Raw genomic sequence first — 18,808 nt, forward strand, 5'->3', positions numbered from 1 at the left:
ATTCTAATTCGTCGACCAAATATTTTTTTACTATGTTTTATTTAAGTTTATTGCATTAACAAGTTCGTAGACATACAGTAAAGTTTTAATTAGACAAACAAACAAATGGGCCCGTCTTTGGACACATTTAACTGCACAAACGGAAGGTGAGAGTATTTAGATAACATATCCGACCGAAATCTGTGTGCCAGGATTGACATGAAGATGACGTCATAAAACAAGTCGACTTAGGAAATCTGCTGTTTTCAGGCCAACAAATGTAAAACTTGAATAAAGTCTAAATAACATTTAAGTGGAAGACGGCAAAGCATTTATGTCAATTAAACTATACTTTTTGTTGAACAATGTATTCCATTTTTCAAATTATATACCAGTCCAATAGATTGGATATCAGCTGCATATTTACGCACGCGGTAACAACAACATGTGTTTTAAAGATCAACAGTTTTCTGACATTCTGACGTACATACGCCATATCTGAAATTTCCCAGGCACCTCTCAAGCAACGAACCTGCATCCGCCTTTGTGAATAAATCTGCTTAAGGCTGTTTGAAAAGCTTAAACGCAAGCCTTTTCTTACCTTTTATTTCAGATGCATACTGGAGCACCTTGTATGCGATGGAGTGGATGCTTGTGGTGATTCGAGTGACGAATGTCCTTGCCAGAACTCCTTCCATTGCCGCAACGGGAAATGCATACAGGCCATTTACGTCGGTATGTTGTGCTCGGGCGGTTTGCTTGTTAATTAGATAGTTTAAACATAATCTGGGTCTTTTCGACTAGTACAGTAACCTATAATGCCGAAAGAAAACTTTTTTTCGGTACAACTACATTTTTCAGAAAACGAGTTTAAATTTTATATACAAAGGTAATGGTTGGCATTTAACTATTGGTATATTTTCCACGTTTCTCTCACGTTTGAATTTTTAGTGATACTGTTTTACTCAAAATAATTTTAAGTCTAAATGAAGAAATCAAAAGTAAAACAACATTTGTATAAAATAAAACTTGCCCCATACTTTTTGCTAACTATTACGTCATTAAACTTAATGTACGTTTAGACATTTTAAAGCCGTGTCGTGTACGTGTGTAAAGGCGTAAAAAAACGAAACCTAATCAAAAAAAAACGAAATCCATCGCAGACTTAACGAATCTAGCAATAAATAATGCAAGCAAGTCAGGCTAGAGAAACAACTAGAAAAGCTAAACAACAGAAAAACAACTTAGTTTTAAAACCTGCAAATCTTTGCCCATTATAGGGGACGGCATCGACCACTGCGGCGACGATAGTGACGAAATAATCCCGACCACGTTGCCCACACCTGACGTCACTAGTGCGCCTGCGCAGTTCAAGTGTCAGCACGGCATGGACATCGACTTGACCTTGAAGTGCAACGGATTCGACGACTGCAAGGACGGAAAAGCGAGCGACGAGTGCGACTGCGCCTGGACCACGAAATGCGACGCCATTGATGGTCAGTTCTTCCTTTTTCTCATTGATTGTTTAATGGTTTAAGAGGCCATTGATAGTCAGCTTACGATTAAACAACGTCATTGTTAATCAGTTAGTAAGTAGCTTACGACGCCATCTGTTATTATTTTTTAGTTATTTCACCTGTGGTGAAATAGGTGGTGAAATCAGTTGCAGTCCATTTTTGGTCATTTCTTGCTTGTTTCATATGCAGGTTGTAGGCTTGCGACTCCATTTATGGTCACTTTTTAATTCGTTTGTTGCTTAGTAGTTAACAACTCACATCATTTGGTAAGTAGCTTACACCTGTGGGTTAGTCAGTTGCAACTCCATTATTGGTCAGTTGTTGGTTGTCTCGCCTTTCGGCAAGTATAACTTGTGACGCCATTATTGGTCGGTTTTTGGTTGTCTCACATGCAGGTTATAGGCTTGCGACGCCATTAATGGCAGCTCTCGAATCGCCAGTTGTTTAGTAGCTAACAGCGTCACTGTTGGACAGGCGGCAGGTAGCTTGCGACTCCATTAGTTTTCGTTTAGTCGGTTGCTAAGCCATTATTGGCCAGTTTTAATTGTCCCGCCAGTTGATTTTTTAGAAGCCATTAATTGTCTGTTCTTGGTTATCTTGCTTGTTTTTAAGAGCTTATGACTGATAAACGACCTGTGTAAATTCCTTATACAGTGTTAAAAATATTCTAAAGCTGGCCGCTTTTGCGGCCTTTTTTAATGTTGTTTTCTTGCTTAAAAATTGAAGCGAGCTGTAAGTGTGTAACGCTAATTGAATATAAACATTTGCGGTAAAGCAAATTTTTTTGTTATAAATTTGAAGTTATTTAATTGTTAATTTTTAAAACAAAATTTAAATGTTAACTTTTTTTTATCTCACTGTTTGGTATGTTTTGTGAAGCTCTGCTTCCTACAAAAACTAACTTAACCTTGTGGAAATCATTCCCTTAACCACCAAACGGTTTTTCGCAGGCAAGTGTGTTAACAATAGTGTGTGCGATGAATGGACGGAACTGAAGACGAGCGAATGCAACAAGAGTGGTGGCCACCTCTGCTCACATCTCTGTATCGCTAAGAACGACCTCTGCAACGGATTGCTCGACTGTCCAGACGGTTCGGACGAGGTTTGTCAACTGGACAAATAAAAACTCTGGGACAGTGGTCGGCAATTTTTTTGTCGGGGCTTAAATTACTCTTTTAAGAACTATTGAAGGCCTACAAAATAACTAGTTTATGCATAATTGATACAAGACACTGAAAAACAGTTGACATAACTACCATTCCCTAAACTTCAAAATTACTCAGAAATAATTTGGAAATTTACTGCGATTCAGAGAACCATTGGTTTAGAGCTCGCTTTAAGAAATGTAGATAAATTCAAAAAAACAAAAATCCAAGCAAATTAGAAAAATAAAGAGAAAAAAAATGAATATATTTCAAGTCATATTAGGATTTATATTCTTAATTTCCTTTATGTGAATCATCTCTTTTGTTTTTTAACATTTTTAATACAATAAGTTTTGACACGCGACACTATTTTTGAATAAAATATTCGTTTGACCGTTTTTGTTTGCCACTGATTTAGCGTAAAAACGGCTTCACCTTCGATCACCTGTATTGTAGGATTGCTTGAAATGCGACGGCAACAAACTGGAGCATCACAGCAAGCTTTGTGACGGAACAATCGACTGCTACGACAAGTCGGATGAGTGCGAGTGCAACAATCAAACGTTCAGGTTTAAGTTTTCAAGTTTTTCGTTTTTGGAAAAAGCTCTCCTATGCTAAGGTCCCCAGTGTAGTGATTTTTACACTGTGAGTCTTTACCGCCATATGGCATAATTTTAGGCATTTAAAATTGGTTTGGCAATTACGAAAGTTGTGAAAACAATAAAGTGGTTTTAATACAATAATATAGAAGAATAGCAAACATTGTTGTATACAGGTTTTTTTAATGGTTTGGTTGACCGCTAAGTAGTTTTAAGAGACCGCAAGTGTTTCATTTAAATACCAAAAAGTTGCAAGTCCAAAATTTGGGAAACCGCTCGAGAAATTTGGGGGACCGTTTCGGTCCCCCAAAACACCTTAAAAAACACTGGTTGTATACATTTCTAATATTGTTTATTTATTTAATTTTAAAATGGTTTATACCTACTTCTATATAGGAATTACATATTAATACTAACCCGACTGATACATTTTTGTAAAACCTTCTAACATTATGCTTCAAAGCTCTTGTAGTGTATTGTACATAGAGAACCGCCAGTTTATTCCCCAGCCGTGTGATTTCAGATGCGCAAACGGCAAGTGCATCGACAGGAGCGACATGTGCACTGGTGAGGACGTCTGCGGCGACTGCAGCGCTGAAGAAAACTGCCCTGTACCGGGAACAAAGTAAGTATAAGAAGATGGACCAGACCCGAGTAAACGTACTTACGGGGGTCGGTTCCGGCTTGCCAAGAATTTTAATCCAGCCAGCGGCTAATTTTTTTGTTTTTTAACTTGATTTTAGAATATTCAAATAATAAATTACACTTAGAAGGAAAACTTGCCATACTAAAAAAGAACAAATGTGAAAAAAAATCCAGTCATTAAAGGTCATCAGTTATCATTCATCAGCAATTCAAATCCTGTATTATCTGTTCCGCCTAATATTAATGGCTTGAAAGTTTTTCTTTTGCGAAACCGGACTCAAAATCGGCTCAATAATCACCGCTTTATAAAAATAAATAAATAAATACAAGTATATTAAAAAACTTTACCTACAGTAAACCTTTGCATACCAATGACTTTCTAAAATTACAAACCTTATTACTATCACAGGCCCACTCAATTGCACGAGGTATTTCGTTGTGATGACGGCCACTGCTTTCGGGCGGATGAGCGCTGCGTCGGAGAGGCGAAATGCGCGGGAAAAGAGGATTTGGTCGGCTGCAAAAATTCCACCGAAGATGACAAACCGCAGCTTGACGACTCGAATAATGAACTCTCTACAAAAGCTCACATGAATGCCACGAAACACATAACTAGCACTACTACCACTACGACGACCAGTGCCTCTATATCGCTGAGGATAAGTCATTTACTGGCACTTTTTTATCCGATTTTATCTGTCCTTGCTGTGACATTCTAGACGCAACTATTTTAACCAGTTAAATGGCAATTGCACATAAAGAGGCATGTCGAGAGAATTTTTGAGAGAAAACAATATTTTTTTCTATGCGGCTGGTTTCTGGAAGTGAATTTGTTACAAGTCATATCGCATATTGGTAATACTTTATGATTGTTTTTTTTAGCCTGTTTTGTTTATTCTATTTTGCTTCTCGCAAACATAAAGTAGTTACACCCTAAGAAAAATACCATTTGAAGGGTTTTCTTTTGTTGGCACATTTTGTTTGGATAACTAGGCTACTTGTTTTTTAATAACTACTTTTTCCACTTTTCTTTACTTCAGCTTCAGCGCGAAAGTTTTGTTGTTATTTGTTTATTATAATTATAGCTAAAAATGGCTTCGTCTATTACCCGGGGCTTCAGCAGATGTATGAGAGCATCACTTACAAAATCAAGTTATCCAAGGTTTGTCATATTTTAAAAAGACCGTTACTACCGGGTAACACTAATTTACGGAATGATGAATGGTCGGAACGCTCACAGTATTATTATTAAATATAATAACACTTGACCCACCTTCACCCAAACGCTAACCCCCACCCTAACCCAAATATTGTGCGTTGGTTTAATAATTGTTTTAACGGGTTAACACTTAACTTAGTGAGCGTTCCGACCATTCATCATTCCGTAAATTAGTAGTACCCTTCCTACCAACATTGCTTCAGTTTGTAAATAGAAAAAACACAAATCCTCTTGATAAATTTAAAAGTTTAGAAGGTTGGTCGTTATTTATGCAGTCTTATTGGGTTGCATGTTTATAATTAAAAGTTCCAATATTTATAAAATGCACCGAAGCTTTGAAAATCGTACTGCTGTAAAAAATGTTTAATAACATTCTGCATTCTTTTCTGTGTCAGGTGCACACCTGGTATTTTTTAGGAAATTTGTGTGCACACCTTTATTAGTCAATTGCACACCCAAACTTTGGAAAATAAGTTGTTGCGGTAAGATTTAACCTCCGTGCATAAAACCCTGGTTGTACAAGTCTGCAACTTAGATTGGAAGAGGCTATTCACCCAGACAATCAAGTAGTGCAAATCAACATATAATCACTAATGGGTACAAACCTAAAAGAGTTATACGGTCAAATAGCCTATAAGCTCTTCTACAGGCCATTCACCCGGCTACCAAAGTGATTCATAACAATTTCCGAAAAATCATTGAATTTATAGAAAACTCGGAAAAATAAACTAATACTACCAGTACCACCACCCAAAAGTTAACTCAAATCTATGAAATTATCATGTATTGTTACAATTGTAAAAGAATGATCAGATCAACTGGGTACTTTTTTTCTTCAAAAAAAAAAATACATCAGAGCTTTTGGTGAAAAAGTGCATGAAATGCAGTGTGCGATATTGGTAGGTTTTTGTTTTACTTCCAGCTACTTGTATTGTACATGTATTACAGAAAGGAATACAATTCCAATCTTTTCGCCAATCTATCTGGCATCGCGGCTAACCACCAACCGAGTGGATCGTGGCTGGGGCACAGTTCGCAGCGATCTCTCTGGTATCTTGCCCCTTCATCTTCGAGGGGTTTTAACGGAATTCCGTCGCTGTCGTCGTTCACGTGCAGCTGTGGTGGATTGCACACAGAAGGTTTAAAATGTACATTTATCACCAAGTTGGTGATTTTTATTGTACTTTTTCAAAACAAAGTTTTTTTCACATTGAACAATGCATTTGCAGCTAAAAAAATGTAAAATCTATGTATTAATAGCTTAAAACATTTATGTGCAGTAATTTTTTTAATTTAGATTTAATAAACTTTCAAGCTTTGAAATCAACATAACTTAGTTCACACTTTGATTAACTTATGAGTTACAAGACACAGTGTTTTAATGAAATTTATTATGCTTTATCTAAATTTCATTATTGTGGTAATTTTTAGTAGGATTATTGACGCTTTCATCCGAACCCAAATACTGTTAACAATATAAACCACCAGATGTAATTTGTTAAGGATTCTAGACCAGCGTCGAATTGTTAAAATTTCTCTCAAAATGCGGTTTATCTGGTGCTGGTCTGCAATCCTACCCTTTTTTAGGTACGGTACCGAAACCAGTCTTAAGTGTAAATTGCGAACACGGAAAATCAATATAATAATACTGACCCACACTAACCCAAATAATGTGCTTTAATTTAATAATTATTCAAGTGGTGCGCTGGGGATTATGGCCAAACTCGGTTGGGCATAAAATAAATTGTCTTGGAAGGGGTTTCTAGCATTGCTACCAATATTTGTGTTAGCATTTGGGTTTGGTTGGGTCAAGTATTATTTTCTTTAATATTATTTATTTCTTCCTTGCAATTTGAATTTTAAACACGTTGTTTCGCTACTGTATTTATTGTTACTGAAAAAAATGTGGTAGGATTGTAGACCAGGGCCGTTTATCCTTTCTTTCTATTCAGGTGACCATGAGTTTGTCAATTTACTGAAAAGGGAAGTAGCCGAGGAAAAAGAAAGAATGCTTGAATTACCAGAAATGTCCGATGGCTGGAAAGTAGAAATGAAAGGAAGTGAATGCAACTTATCGAAAAAAATCGAAGGGGACACGTAAGTTGCCTTTAAATTTCTTTAATTGATTTCCTTATTACTTTGTGTGCTTTCATTTGTGAAACAAATCTTTTATTTAAAAAGAGTTTTTTCATATATGTTCGGTTTGTTTTTACCAACCTATAATAATAAAATGTAGTAACCATTGCGGGGGCTTGCACAATGCACATAATGTATTATAAACATACAAGTATATTGCCGTTATAAAAACTATGTACGATATTATTTTGTAATATTTGGTTCTGTGTAAAAATTGATAGATATAATTTTATCCGGAACATCAAATCAACAAATCCAGTTCGACTCGACAGCAAAATCGCCTAAAAAAAAATTATAAAGTGAAATTACATTCAGGAATTTTGTTTTTGCCTCCAATTTGTTGTTGTTTTCTTGTGTATGTAAACAACAAAGAGATTTCGGTTCTAGCGTTCTGATTTTATTTTTCAATTAAAAAAATGTTTGTGTTTTTAGGCTTAAGGTTTCGTTTAACGTGAATGCATCGGTCCCTCCGACAGACGACCCAGATCCCGAAGCTGAAGAGGTAAAAGATTTGTAAAACATAGACTTTAGCCTCCGTCATCTGAGTATTTTTATTTTTACTTAAATGTAAAAAAAAACATGCAAAAAATATCTATATATATTGAATTAAGTTGTCACCATAGTTTTCTTATTTAAAAGTAGCAGTTTGTTTTATGTTTTTTTCCTCTTTTTTACTGAAGTGCTTAGTGCATTTTTTTAATTCCAACGAACCTTCTGCAGGAAATTGTATCGAAACCAGACTTTACCGTTGAGATCACAAAACCGTCCACGCAGGACATTGTTACATTCGATTGTTTTTTTGCTGACATGGAAGAGGAAATGCAGGAAGAAGGTTTGTTGATAAAGCGATTTAAAAATTGGGTTTACAAGATTCTATAGGTCAGTGCTTATCAACCCGTGGGATGGCACGCACTTGTGCGGATGAAAGTGCTGCATATTATTATCTTTTATTATGTGTAATACAGTAATCAAATAAGCTAGTGCACCAACTTATGCATTACAGGTACAGTAATATAATCTCGTATAGTGGTTCATTGCAGCTAAAGCTATTAATTTTATATCGGTCAAGGCTTAGGTACAGGGTTTTAATACACAAACCCTTTCATTGGTATTTTACAAATAAAACTAAAGGTTGCAAACTTACTGTGCTTGTTTTGTGCGGATGGAAATTTTAAAGGTTGAAAAGCACTGCTATAGGTTAAGGCTTCCATCAGAAGGGAAATGTATGTAAGTGACAATCTGAATCTATCTAGTTTAAACCAACAATAGAATAATTTTTCCATTCCACCTTAATATAACTTTGATATGAGAATAATATTAGTAACTGTTTATAGTTGCTGATTGTTTTGGCTTATTATGGTTTACTTCACACTAATAACCTTGCATGGTATTAAAGTTAATACCCAAAACTGATGGAAAAAAGTTTTCATGTCAAATTAACGAATGAATGACACGGCCCACTAAAACATCTTTTTATTGTATTTTACATCATTAATATTCTTGCTACAAAAGGTTTACGTAGGACATTTTAAAGGGGCAAATAAATACTACTAAATTATATTTCATTATTAATACAATTTGTCCACAGTGCCACTTGTTTTCATTTTTTTTAATAAGACAAATAACGCTATTAACCAAGATTTATTTTTCCAGTACCAAGCAACAACTTCAGTGTTCGCTCTGTTTTCGTACACAAAGGTGAAATCAATGCGTCAACTTACACAATTGAAACTGAAAACTTGGACCCTGTGAGTATTAAACTACTGAAATAACTAAGCGAAACTTTAACGACTGTATTTTTGTAAATAACCATGCAGAGATTTTGTTTTTTGCGTTTAGTAATTGTATATTCGCCCCTCCTATTTGTCGGGTATTAACTGCCGCTGCATATTTTCTTATACCTGGTTAAACGTGGCAACCCAATAACTTGATTTTTTCCATTTTATTATCTCAAAACTTGACATTAAACTAATCGCCAACTAAGCACTAATTCCAAGTTGATGAAATAATTCATTTATGTGCTATAATGTTGTTTATATTTTAATATAACTTTCTCATAATCTCATAAAAAGATAAGCAGAGAAACAACACAAACGAAAAACTTAACATTTTCCTGCTTTAGGCACCAAACAATATTGACCCTAACAATTCATCAAATATATCAAAACAATGTAGGCTACGTAGACTAGTCAATATAGCTAAAAGTTCGACACTGTATAATTAAAATACCGTTTCGTTGTTGATATCAGCCGACCAAACTTGTGTACCACGACAATCGTTTACACTTCAACCGTTTCCGTATAAAGCGTTAGCATCAAAAAGCCGTGTTTTATTCCAGAACGTCTACAAGCACCTACTTCAGTTCCTGGCGGACCGCGGCCTTTCCAATGACTTTTGCGAGGAAATAATTGACCTTGCCACTTCCCTGGAGAACCAGGAGTACGTCAAGTCGCTCGTAAAACTGCAGAACTTCGTCAGTTGCAAGTGAGAGCTCCACGCGCCAAGCTTAACAATGACAGAAGCGCCTTTTGCTGATCTCTGGTCTGGCCCTAATCGCGAACTTTTCGATTCCTGCGTTCAGGCCATGCGATTGGGCCTACACTCTCTGCACGCTAACTCAATGTGCATCGCGTGTTAATTGCTGACTGACTCGCAGCAGTTTTGCCGTTTTTTCGTCGACTTGTGTCGTTAGTAAACTTTTCTCTGTTAACGTTTGGGTTTTGTCAGATGTCTTTTTTGGATCCGTACCAGTAAGTTCAGAAATGCGCTCACATCTCTTTGAGTCTTGTCAATGCTATGTTAGGTCGTCTTTCACGTTAAAAATTTATCCATACATTTCAAATCCTAAAAAAGCAATGTAATCGCTTGTAAAGCTAGGCTAGAGTAACGGTTACTGAATACAGTTTTTGAGGCTCCGCGATTGAAGAGTTTGTGTCCTAAACCTTACTCAAAATAAGTAAATGGAAGAAAGTAACCCCATCTCAATATAATTTGAAATTTATTAGTTGGACTTGGACCGCAAATGGTTTCAAATAAATGTTGTCCGCCACTAGCGAGAATAGAAGTGCACCGTTGGCTTGTTCAGAAGTTTTTTTAAAGCTTAGCGCGACTAACAAGAAGGCTAGAAATTCTAGGAGAATAATAAAACTTATAATGACAAAGATGATACACGTTCTTACAAAAATGTCTTTTTACTGCTGAAAAACTATATTTTGTATCCCCTACTCGACCTTTTTGGCATTGCAATTCATTATTTAGTTATAATGACTGGCTATGTAAAAGATTACTGTCCTCAGTTTTGGTTAAAAAGGGGGAATATTTCTAGCATACCGATTCTAATTCGTCGACCAAATATTTTTTTACTATGTTTTATTTAAGTTTATTGCATTAACAAGTTCGTAGACATACAGTAAAGTTTTAATTAGACAAACAAACAAATGGGCCCGTTCTTGGACGGAAATCTTTCCCAAGAACATTTCGGCAAAACGCAGATAACGTTGCACTTAACCATTTAGCAAAAATACCAGCAAGGTTGCCGAGAAATATTTATAATTTCTGTAGGGTGCCGCAATCCAAAACAGGTTGCGGAACACTGGTCTAGCGTCTCAACACGCTTCGAGCGCTAATTTAATCTCGCGGAGAGTTTTATTTCTTCCGATTCTGTCCTCCGGACTTTTTCCTCCTCCTTGCCGACTTTTGTTCCTCGCGCTCCTTGAGTCCTGCCATCAGGGAGTGGAAGCTGTGCTTACTCTTCCTCCCGAATCCCCTGCCTCCGGATGTAGGAATAAGCTCCTCATGTTCGTAATTTGGATCCAGCCAAAACCCGGGCTGCTTTTTGCGACTGTAAGGAACACATACTTTGAAATTCACAAAACTATGAGGTTTGACTTAAAAAAACTTGGATTTAAAGTAACCCGAAAGTGTTAGAAATTTATTTACTGCAAAATTAATAGGTTTGAGAAGAAAAAATATTAATCAGTTTAAGAAGAAAAAAAAAATGAATAATAATTTAAAGAAAAATCTAAAAGAAAGTTGAAGAAAAAAAGTAAAAAATAAGTTTAATCAAAAAAAAAAATTTATTGCAGAAAAAAAAATTAATAAGTTTGGCTAAACTACCACCCTAACCGTCAGAAGTTTGTGAGCACAAACGTCAACGACAATTAGTGCATCCAACGAATCTAAAAGTCTGACTTTTAGACTCTGAGGTCTTGGACAATGTACTAATTTGACTTCACAAATCTGCTTTAGAAGATTAAATTTAATAATACTTGACCCTTCTTGCGACTGGGGGGAACACGCTTTGACAGCGAATATTTTTTCGGGTTGTTAAATTACATTAGAATAAAGATTTGAGTTATATTGTTTTTAAGGTTTAAAATCAATCTAGTCGATTCTACAAATATCAAAAGGGGGGTGCAAGTCAAATAGACTCTTCACATCCTTAAATCTCCTACAGGCCAACCGACCCATAGATGAAATAGTAAACACAATTAGGAATATAATTAAATCTAGAAAAGGTAGGTAAAAACAAAATGTAGTAGGCAAATGATGTAAATCATGACTTCTAATTTTCGAATCTAATTTTTATTTTCCCCTGAATATAATATTCGTGTAGTTGGTAAACACACCTGAGACGCACACAAGAGGTTGCTAGAGAGTGAACCTTGCTTTGTCTCCTTGCCCTAAATATAATGCTCTTAAGGAATTTTTCACCATTTTTGTTGAACATTGGTCTTTGCGTGCTTATTTAGGCGACTGAGATTCAAATAGGCTTGAAGACACTTAGTCTTACTTGATTTCTCCCTTAATTGCTTTGCTGATCAGCTCAGCACATTCCAGGTTGCCATAAAGAAGCGCATAGCTCATCGGCGTATCACCATATCTGGAAAATTAATAACTAAAAAGCTGAAAACACGCTAGTTTTATACAATATGTTTTACTGATCGGGTCATAAAATCATTAGATCAACAATTGCACTAAAAAAACAAAAAATCGTGTTGTAATTACCTACAAGATGCATCAGCTTTCAATCTATGATATGTTAAATTTAAGTTTAGCGCTTCACTTTTTTTACAATAACATCAATCAGTTTTATTGTCATGTTTTTTTCTTGCAAATTTCAATAAACTGTTGAAAAACTATATTTTTTATTTCGGAATGACTTGTGTTCAACACTGTTGATAACCATTCGTAATTGTTGACTGTATATAACGTGGATTGTTATCTGCTTAGTCGCTGCTTACGCACTTGTCAGAAGCAGTGACGTCACAGCCGTATTCGATGAGCAACTTCAACATTTCATACTGGCCACTTTCGGCAGCATAGTGCGCGGCCGTCTTGTCTTCGTCATTTTGAATGGTCGGGTTGGCACCCGCCTGTAGCCCATAGGACAAAATTGTAAAAAGTTTATTTTCAAAACGAATTTAAGCTTACCATTAGTGGTTTGTTGCTTCAATTTTAGGTAAAAAGCAATACAAGTAAAATTAAAACATTTTTATCCTCGTCTAGAGGTCACCAATCTATGCCCGCGGGCCTGATCCGGCCCTCAGAGTTAATTCTACCGGCTCGCAGCATATTTGCTTAATGAAGATTAAGTACAGTCAAAGGTTGTCGAAAGCAATTTAAAACTAAATGTTAAACAGTACGATAATTTATTAAGGCCCACTACAGTTTTTATTGCATATTGATTTATTTTTATTTCGTTTAATGATAATGTTGATATCCGGCCACGAACGACAGGCCTTACAGTTATCCGGCTCATTTATTGACCCCTGCCAGTTTAATAGAAAGCTTATCTGAAGATTGTTACAAGTTTGCTGTAATTACTGATCAGGAATTAAGGTCGACATTTATCTTGCAAGGGTCAAGGTGATTTCTATTATCACATATTAAGTGCAACAAGTTTGCTGTAATTACTTTTTTGGCTGTTTTGATAAGATAAACTGATTCTGAGTTTTATTACGTCACCCGAACAAGCGCTTTGACGCATCTGAGGTGTCCGGCAATGACCGCCCAGAAGAGCGGAGTCCTTCCTTCCCAGTCTTCGTCTTTTTCGTCCTTGTCCTGCTTCGGCTGCTCCAACAAATCCAGAAGCCGCTCGATGTCGCCACACGCAGCCACCTCGTGCAGCAAAGACATTTATTTCAACGATATCCAGCAGTGGTAAACGGTTAACCCTTGGGTAAATGGAATGTGTACAAGGATCAACTAATATAAATGGGTGGATAGGTATTTTTTTATGTTGCTGTGTTTGTACGCGTTACTAAAACGGCACCAGTCGAACATAATGATTTCTTTATCTTGAAAAGTAGACTTATGGGTATAGTAATAAGAGCCACATTTACTGTAATTTGTTGATCCGGCACAGACCGAAAGTAATATACATTGGCGATAAATAATAAACATGCAATAAAAGTTTTGCGTACTAAACATGGATGTCTGAGCCCAACACGTTGAGAATGAGTTTCAAGAAATTCTCATCAATGGAGCTGCCCTAGTTGATTTGTCAGCATACGATACCGTAAACCGTCGACTGATCTGCTCAACGTAACTAAAATCAAAGGCCTCATCGCGTTTACATAAATCGTGTTAAGAAACAGACGCTTTTATTATGACTTCAAAGGCAAGGGAAATAACTATTCCAATACCGCTACCTAAAGATTTAGGCAAAAAATATCGCGATGCGATAGTATACCTAACTACGTCATGACTATTCAAAAATATAAGCAAAATTGGTAAAATAGAAGTTATAAGGCGACAATTTGCTTTAGCATTGAGAAGTGTGGTTACCAAGAGTTTCAGAATCGTTGTTTTGGATCGCAAATCATGACTGCCATAACTATTTCAATTCAGTTTATTTTACTTTTGGTATGTATACCACCCTAGTATCGAAGAAGTATCCATACTTTGTATCGGGTATCGGCTCCGATCAGGTTGCGCACGAGTATACAACAACATGTGTTTTTAAGATTAACAGTTTTCTGACATTCTGACGTACATACTTGACGCCATATCTGAAACTTCCCAGGCACCTCTCAAACAACGAACCTGCATCCGCCTTTGTGACGAAATCTGCTTAAGGCTGTTTGAAAAGCTTAAACGCAAGCCTTTTCTTACCTTTTATTTCAGATGCATACTGGAGCACCTTGTATGCGATGGAGTGGATGCTTGTGGTGATTCGAGTGACGAATGTCCTTGCCAGAACTCCTTCCATTGTCGCAACGGGAAATGCATACAGGCCATTTACGTCGGTATGTTGTGCTCGGGCGGTTTGCTTGTTAATTAGATAGTTTAAACATAATCTGGGTCTTTTCGACTAGTACAGTAACCTATAATGCCGAAAGAAAACTTTTTTTCGGTACAACTACATTTTTTTAGAGAACGAGTTTAAATTTTTTATACAAAGGTAATGGTTGGCATTTAACTATTGGTATATTTTCCACGTTTCTCTCACGTTTGAATTTTTAGTGATACTGTTTTACTCAAAATAATTTTAAGTCTAAATGAAGAAATCAAAAGTAAAACAACATTTGTATAAAATAAAACTTGCCCCATACTTTTTGCTAACTATTACGTCATTAAACGTAATGTACGTTTAGACATTTTAAAGCCGTGTCGTACGTGTGTAAAGGCGTAAAAAAAACGAAACCTAATAAAAAAAACGAAATCCATCGCAGACTCAACGAATCTAGCAACTAGAAAAGCTAAACAACAGAAAAACAACTTAGTTTTAAAACCTGCAAATCTTTTCCCATTATAGGGGACGGCTTCGACCACTGCGGCGACGATAGTGACGAAATAATCCCGACCACGTTGCCCACACCTGACGTCACTAGTGCGCCTGCGCAGTTCAAGTGTCAGCACGGCATGGACATCGACTTGACCTTGAAGTGCAACGGATTCGACGACTGCAAGGACGGAAAAGCGAGCGACGAGTGCGACTGCGCCTGGACCACGAAATGCGACGCCATTGATGGTCAGTTCTTCCTTTTTCTCATTGATTGTTTAATGGTTTAAGAGGCCATTGATAGTCAGCTTACGATTAAACAACGTCATTGTTAATCAGTTAGTAAGTAGCTTACGACGCCATCTGTTATTATTTTTTAGTTATTTCACCTGTGGTGAAATAGGTGGTGAAATCAGTTGCAGTCCATTTTTTTTTCGCCATTATTGGTCGTTTTTTGGTTGTCTCACATGCAGGTTATAGGCTTGCGACGCCATTAATGGCAGCTCTCGAATCGCCAGTTGTTTAGTAGCTAACAGCGTCACTGTTGGACAGGCGGCAGGTAGCTTGCGACTCCATTAGTTTTCGTTTAGTCGTTGGTTAGTCGGTTGCTAAGCCATTATTGGCCAGTTTTAATTGTCCCGCCAGTTGATTTTTTAGAAGCCATTAATTGTCTGTTCTTGGTTATCTTGCTTGTTTTTAAGAGCTTATGACTGATAAACGACCTGTGTAAATTCCTTATACAGTGTTAAAAATATTCTAAAGCTGGTATTCTAAAGCTTTGCGGCCTTTTTTAATGTTGTTTTCTTGCTTAAAAATTGAAGCGAGCTGTAAGTGTGTAACGCTAATTGAATATAAACATTTGCGGTAAAGCAAATTTTTTTGTTATAAATTTGAAGTTATTTAATTGTTAATTTTTAAAACAAAATTTAAATGTTAACTTTTTTTTATCTCACTGTTTGGTATGTTTTGTGAAGCTCTGCTTCCTACAAAAACTAACTTAACCTTGTGGAAATCATTCCCTTAACCACCAAACGGTTTTTCGCAGGCAAGTGTGTTAACAATAGTGTGTGCGATGAATGGACGGAACTGAAGACGAGCGAATGCAACAAGAGTGGTGGCCACCTCTGCTCACATCTCTGTATCGCTAAGAACGACCTCTGCAACGGATTGCTCGACTGTCCAGACGGTTCGGACGAGGTTTGTCAACTGGACAAATAAAAACTCTGGGACAGTGGTCGGCAATTTTTTTGTCGGGGCTTAAATTACTCTTTTAAGAACTATTGAAGGCCTACAAAATAACTAGTTTATGCATAATTGATACAAGACACTGAAAAACAGTTGACATAACTACCATTCCCTAAACTTCAAAATTACTCAGAAATAATTTGGAAATTTACTGCGATTCAGAGAACCATTGGTTTAGAGCTCGCTTTAAGAAATGTAGATAAATTCAAAAAAACAAAAATCCAAGCAAATTAGAAAAATAAAGAGAAAAAAAATGAATATATTTCAAGTCATATTAGGATTTATATTCTTAATTTCCTTTATGTGAATCATCTCTTTTGTTTTTTAACATTTTTAATACAATAAGTTTTGACACGCGACACTATTTTTGAATAAAATATTCGTTTGACCGTTTTTGTTTGCCACTGATTTAGCGTAAAAACGGCTTCACCTTCAATCACTTGTATTGTAGGATTGCTTGAAATGCGACGGCAACAAACTGGAGCATCACAGCAAGCTTTGTGACGGAACAATCGACTGCTACGACAAGTCGGATGAGTGCGAGTGCAACAATCAAACGTTCAGGTTTAAGTTTTCAAGTTTTTCGTTTTTGGAAAAAGCTCTCCTATGCTAAGGTCCCCAGTGTAGTGATTTTTACACTGTGAGTCTTTACCGCCATATGGCATAATTTTAGGCATTTAAAATTGGTTTGGCAATTACGAAAGTTGTGAAAACAATAAAGTGGTTTTAATACAATAATATAGAAGAATAGCAAACATTGTTGTATACAGGTTTTTTTAATGGTTTGGTTGACCGCTAAGTAGTTTTAAGAGACCGCAAGTGTTTCATTTAAATACCAAAAAGTTGCAAGTCCAAAATTTGGGAAACCGCTCGAGAAATTTGGGGGACCGTTTCGGTCCCCCAAAACACCTTAAAAAACACTGGTTGTATACATTTCTAATATTGTTTATTTATTTAATTTTAAAATGGTTTATACCTACTTCTATATAGGAATTACATATTAATACTAACCCGACTGATACATTTTTGTAAAACCTTCTAACATTATGCTTCAAAGCTCTTGTAGTGTATTGTACATAGAGAACCGCCAGTTTATTCCCCAGCCGTGTGATTTCAGATGCGCAAACGGCAAGTGCATCGACAGGAGCGACATGTGCACTGGTGAGGACGTCTGCGGCGACTGCAGCGCTGAAGAAAACTGCCCTGTACCGGGAACAAAGTAAGTATAAGAAGATGGACCAGACCCGAGTAAACGTACTTACGGGGGTCGGTTCCGGCTTGCCAAGAATTTTAATCCAGCCAGCGGCTAATTTTTTTGTTTTTTAACTTGATTTTAGAATATTCAAATAATAAATTACACTTAGAAGGAAAACTTGCCATACTAAAAAAGAACAAATGTGAAAAAAAATCCAGTCATTAAAGGTCATCAGTTATCATTCATCAGCAATTCAAATCCTGTATTATCTGTTCCGCCTAATATTAATGGCTTGAAAGTTTTTCTTTTGCGAAACCGGACTCAAAATCGGCTCAATAATCACCGCTTTATAAAAATAAATAAATAAATACAAGTATATTAAAAAACTTTACCTACAGTAAACCTTTGCATACCAATGACTTTCTAAAATTACAAACCTTATTACTATCACAGGCCCACTCAATTGCACGAGGTATTTCGTTGTGATGACGGCCACTGCTTTCGGGCGGATGAGCGCTGCGTCGGAGAGGCGAAATGCGCGGGAAAAGAGGATTTGGTCGGCTGCAAAAATTCCACCGAAGATGACAAACCGCAGGTTGACGACTCGAATAATGAACTCTCTACAAAAGCTCACATGAATGCCACGAAACACATAACTAGCACTACTACCACTACGACGACCAGTGCCTCTATATCGCTGAGGATAAGTCATTTACTGGCACTTTTTTATCCGATTTTATCTGTCCTTGCTGTGACATTCTAGACGCAACTATTTTAACCAGTTAAATGGCAATTGCACATAAAGAGGCATGTCGAGAGAATTTTTGAGAGAAAACAATATTTTTTTCTATGCGGCTGGTTTCTGGAAGTGAATTTGTTACAAGTCATATCGCATATTGGTAATACTTTATGATTGTTTTTTTTAGCCTGTTTTGTTTATTCTATTTTGCTTCTCGCAAACATAAAGTAGTTACACCCTAAGAAAAATACCATTTGAAGGGTTTTCTTTTGTTGGCACATTTTGTTTGGATAACTAGGCTACTTGTTTTTTAATAACTACTTTTTCCACTTTTCTTTACTTCAGCTTCAACGTTAATACATCCAGCACTGTATGTGTAAAGTTCCAGCGTAACACAAAGTTGATGTAGTACTGGATTCTTGTTAAACTGTTTTGTTATAGCTAATTTATCGTGTTCGCAAACGTAATATATTAACAATTATGCAAAGTGTGTATTTGGTTTACATTTTCTAAGTGGTCATGGCTAATCAGATGAGAATTGATAGAGGTTAACATCCATTTGGAAGATTAGTTGGTCAGTCAATGAATTTAAAAAAAAACAATGAAAATTGAAAACTAATGCACGGACCCCTGAAAACTACTCGCGGAGAGTTTTAGGACCAC

The 18,808-nt window shown here is 36.4% G+C and overlaps 4 protein-coding genes across 5 annotated transcripts; 3 read left to right on the forward strand and 1 right to left on the reverse strand.

Annotated features, from left to right (window-relative positions):
• Positions 1-105: 105 nt before the first annotated feature.
• Positions 106-4,919, forward strand: LOC146139335 (uncharacterized). Its single transcript, XM_083392406.1, has 7 exons — positions 106-146; positions 593-714; positions 1,260-1,475; positions 2,447-2,598; positions 3,098-3,210; positions 3,764-3,865; positions 4,295-4,919. The coding sequence occupies exons 1-7, from the start codon at positions 106-108 to the stop codon at positions 4,602-4,604; spliced, it is 1,056 nt and encodes a 351-aa protein (XP_083248532.1). The 3' UTR covers positions 4,605-4,919.
• A 9-nt stretch (positions 4,920-4,928) lies between these two features.
• LOC146139336 (complement component 1 Q subcomponent-binding protein, mitochondrial-like) lies at positions 4,929-9,958 on the forward strand. 2 transcript variants are annotated; one of them, XM_083392009.1, is made up of 7 exons: positions 4,929-5,047; positions 6,053-6,252; positions 7,057-7,201; positions 7,673-7,742; positions 7,961-8,072; positions 8,894-8,988; positions 9,579-9,958. In XM_083392009.1, exons 1-7 carry the CDS (start codon positions 4,977-4,979, stop codon positions 9,726-9,728), a joined length of 843 nt encoding a protein of 280 aa, XP_083248135.1. In that variant the 5' UTR covers positions 4,929-4,976; the 3' UTR covers positions 9,729-9,958. The 2 variants fall into 2 exon arrangements, with proteins under 2 accessions (XP_083248135.1, XP_083248136.1); XM_083392010.1 differs by having other exon boundaries at positions 6,053-6,243.
• Positions 9,959-10,628: 670 nt separating this feature from the next.
• Positions 10,629-13,411, reverse strand: LOC146139337 (uncharacterized). Its single transcript, XM_083392308.1, has 4 exons — positions 13,208-13,411; positions 12,488-12,615; positions 12,033-12,122; positions 10,629-11,081 (listed from the first exon to the last, which is right to left on the reverse strand). Exons 1-4 carry the CDS (start codon positions 13,376-13,378, stop codon positions 10,886-10,888), a joined length of 585 nt encoding a protein of 194 aa, XP_083248434.1. The 5' UTR covers positions 13,379-13,411; the 3' UTR covers positions 10,629-10,885.
• Positions 13,412-15,036: 1,625 nt separating this feature from the next.
• Positions 15,037-18,601, forward strand: LOC146139338 (uncharacterized). The gene is made up of 5 exons (XM_083392347.1): positions 15,037-15,215; positions 16,012-16,163; positions 16,663-16,775; positions 17,329-17,430; positions 17,860-18,601. Exons 1-5 carry the CDS (start codon positions 15,107-15,109, stop codon positions 18,167-18,169), a joined length of 786 nt encoding a protein of 261 aa, XP_083248473.1. The 5' UTR covers positions 15,037-15,106; the 3' UTR covers positions 18,170-18,601.
• The last annotated feature ends 207 nt before the right edge of the window (positions 18,602-18,808 follow it).

This window comes from Ascidiella aspersa, chromosome 6 (assembly GCF_963924565.1).
Source record: "Ascidiella aspersa chromosome 6, kaAscAspe10.2, whole genome shotgun sequence".
Classification (NCBI taxonomy): Eukaryota; Metazoa; Chordata; class Ascidiacea; order Phlebobranchia; family Ascidiidae; genus Ascidiella; species Ascidiella aspersa.

Excerpts from the sequence above, each read along its gene's own strand:
- LOC146139335 (XM_083392406.1), top strand. The coding sequence starts at position 106 with ATGGGCCCGTCTTTGGACACATTTAACTGCACAAACGGAAG. Across the intron at positions 1,476-2,446 it reads GAAATGCGACGCCATTGATG|GCAAGTGTGTTAACAATAGT; the intron begins GTCAGTTCTTCC and ends GGTTTTTCGCAG. Across the intron at positions 3,866-4,294 it reads TGCCCTGTACCGGGAACAAA|GCCCACTCAATTGCACGAGG; the intron begins GTAAGTATAAGA and ends TTACTATCACAG.
- LOC146139336 (XM_083392009.1), top strand. The coding sequence starts at position 4,977 with ATGGCTTCGTCTATTACCCGGGGCTTCAGCAGATGTATGAGAGCATCA. Across the intron at positions 6,253-7,056 it reads GCACACAGAAGGTTTAAAAT|GTGACCATGAGTTTGTCAAT; the intron begins GTACATTTATCA and ends CTTTCTATTCAG. Across the intron at positions 7,743-7,960 it reads CAGATCCCGAAGCTGAAGAG|GAAATTGTATCGAAACCAGA; the intron begins GTAAAAGATTTG and ends AACCTTCTGCAG.
- LOC146139337 (XM_083392308.1), bottom strand. The coding sequence starts at position 13,378 with ATGTCTTTGCTGCACGAGGTGGCTGCGTGTGGCGACATCGAGCGGCTT. Across the intron at positions 12,616-13,207 it reads GCGTCAAAGCGCTTGTTCGG|GCGGGTGCCAACCCGACCAT; the intron begins GTGACGTAATAA and ends TATGGGCTACAG. Across the intron at positions 12,123-12,487 it reads GACGTCACTGCTTCTGACAA|ATATGGTGATACGCCGATGA; the intron begins GTGCGTAAGCAG and ends TTAATTTTCCAG.
- LOC146139338 (XM_083392347.1), top strand. The coding sequence starts at position 15,107 with ATGGACATCGACTTGACCTTGAAGTGCAACGGATTCGACGACTGCAAG. Across the intron at positions 16,164-16,662 it reads GTCCAGACGGTTCGGACGAG|GATTGCTTGAAATGCGACGG; the intron begins GTTTGTCAACTG and ends CTTGTATTGTAG. Across the intron at positions 17,431-17,859 it reads TGCCCTGTACCGGGAACAAA|GCCCACTCAATTGCACGAGG; the intron begins GTAAGTATAAGA and ends TTACTATCACAG.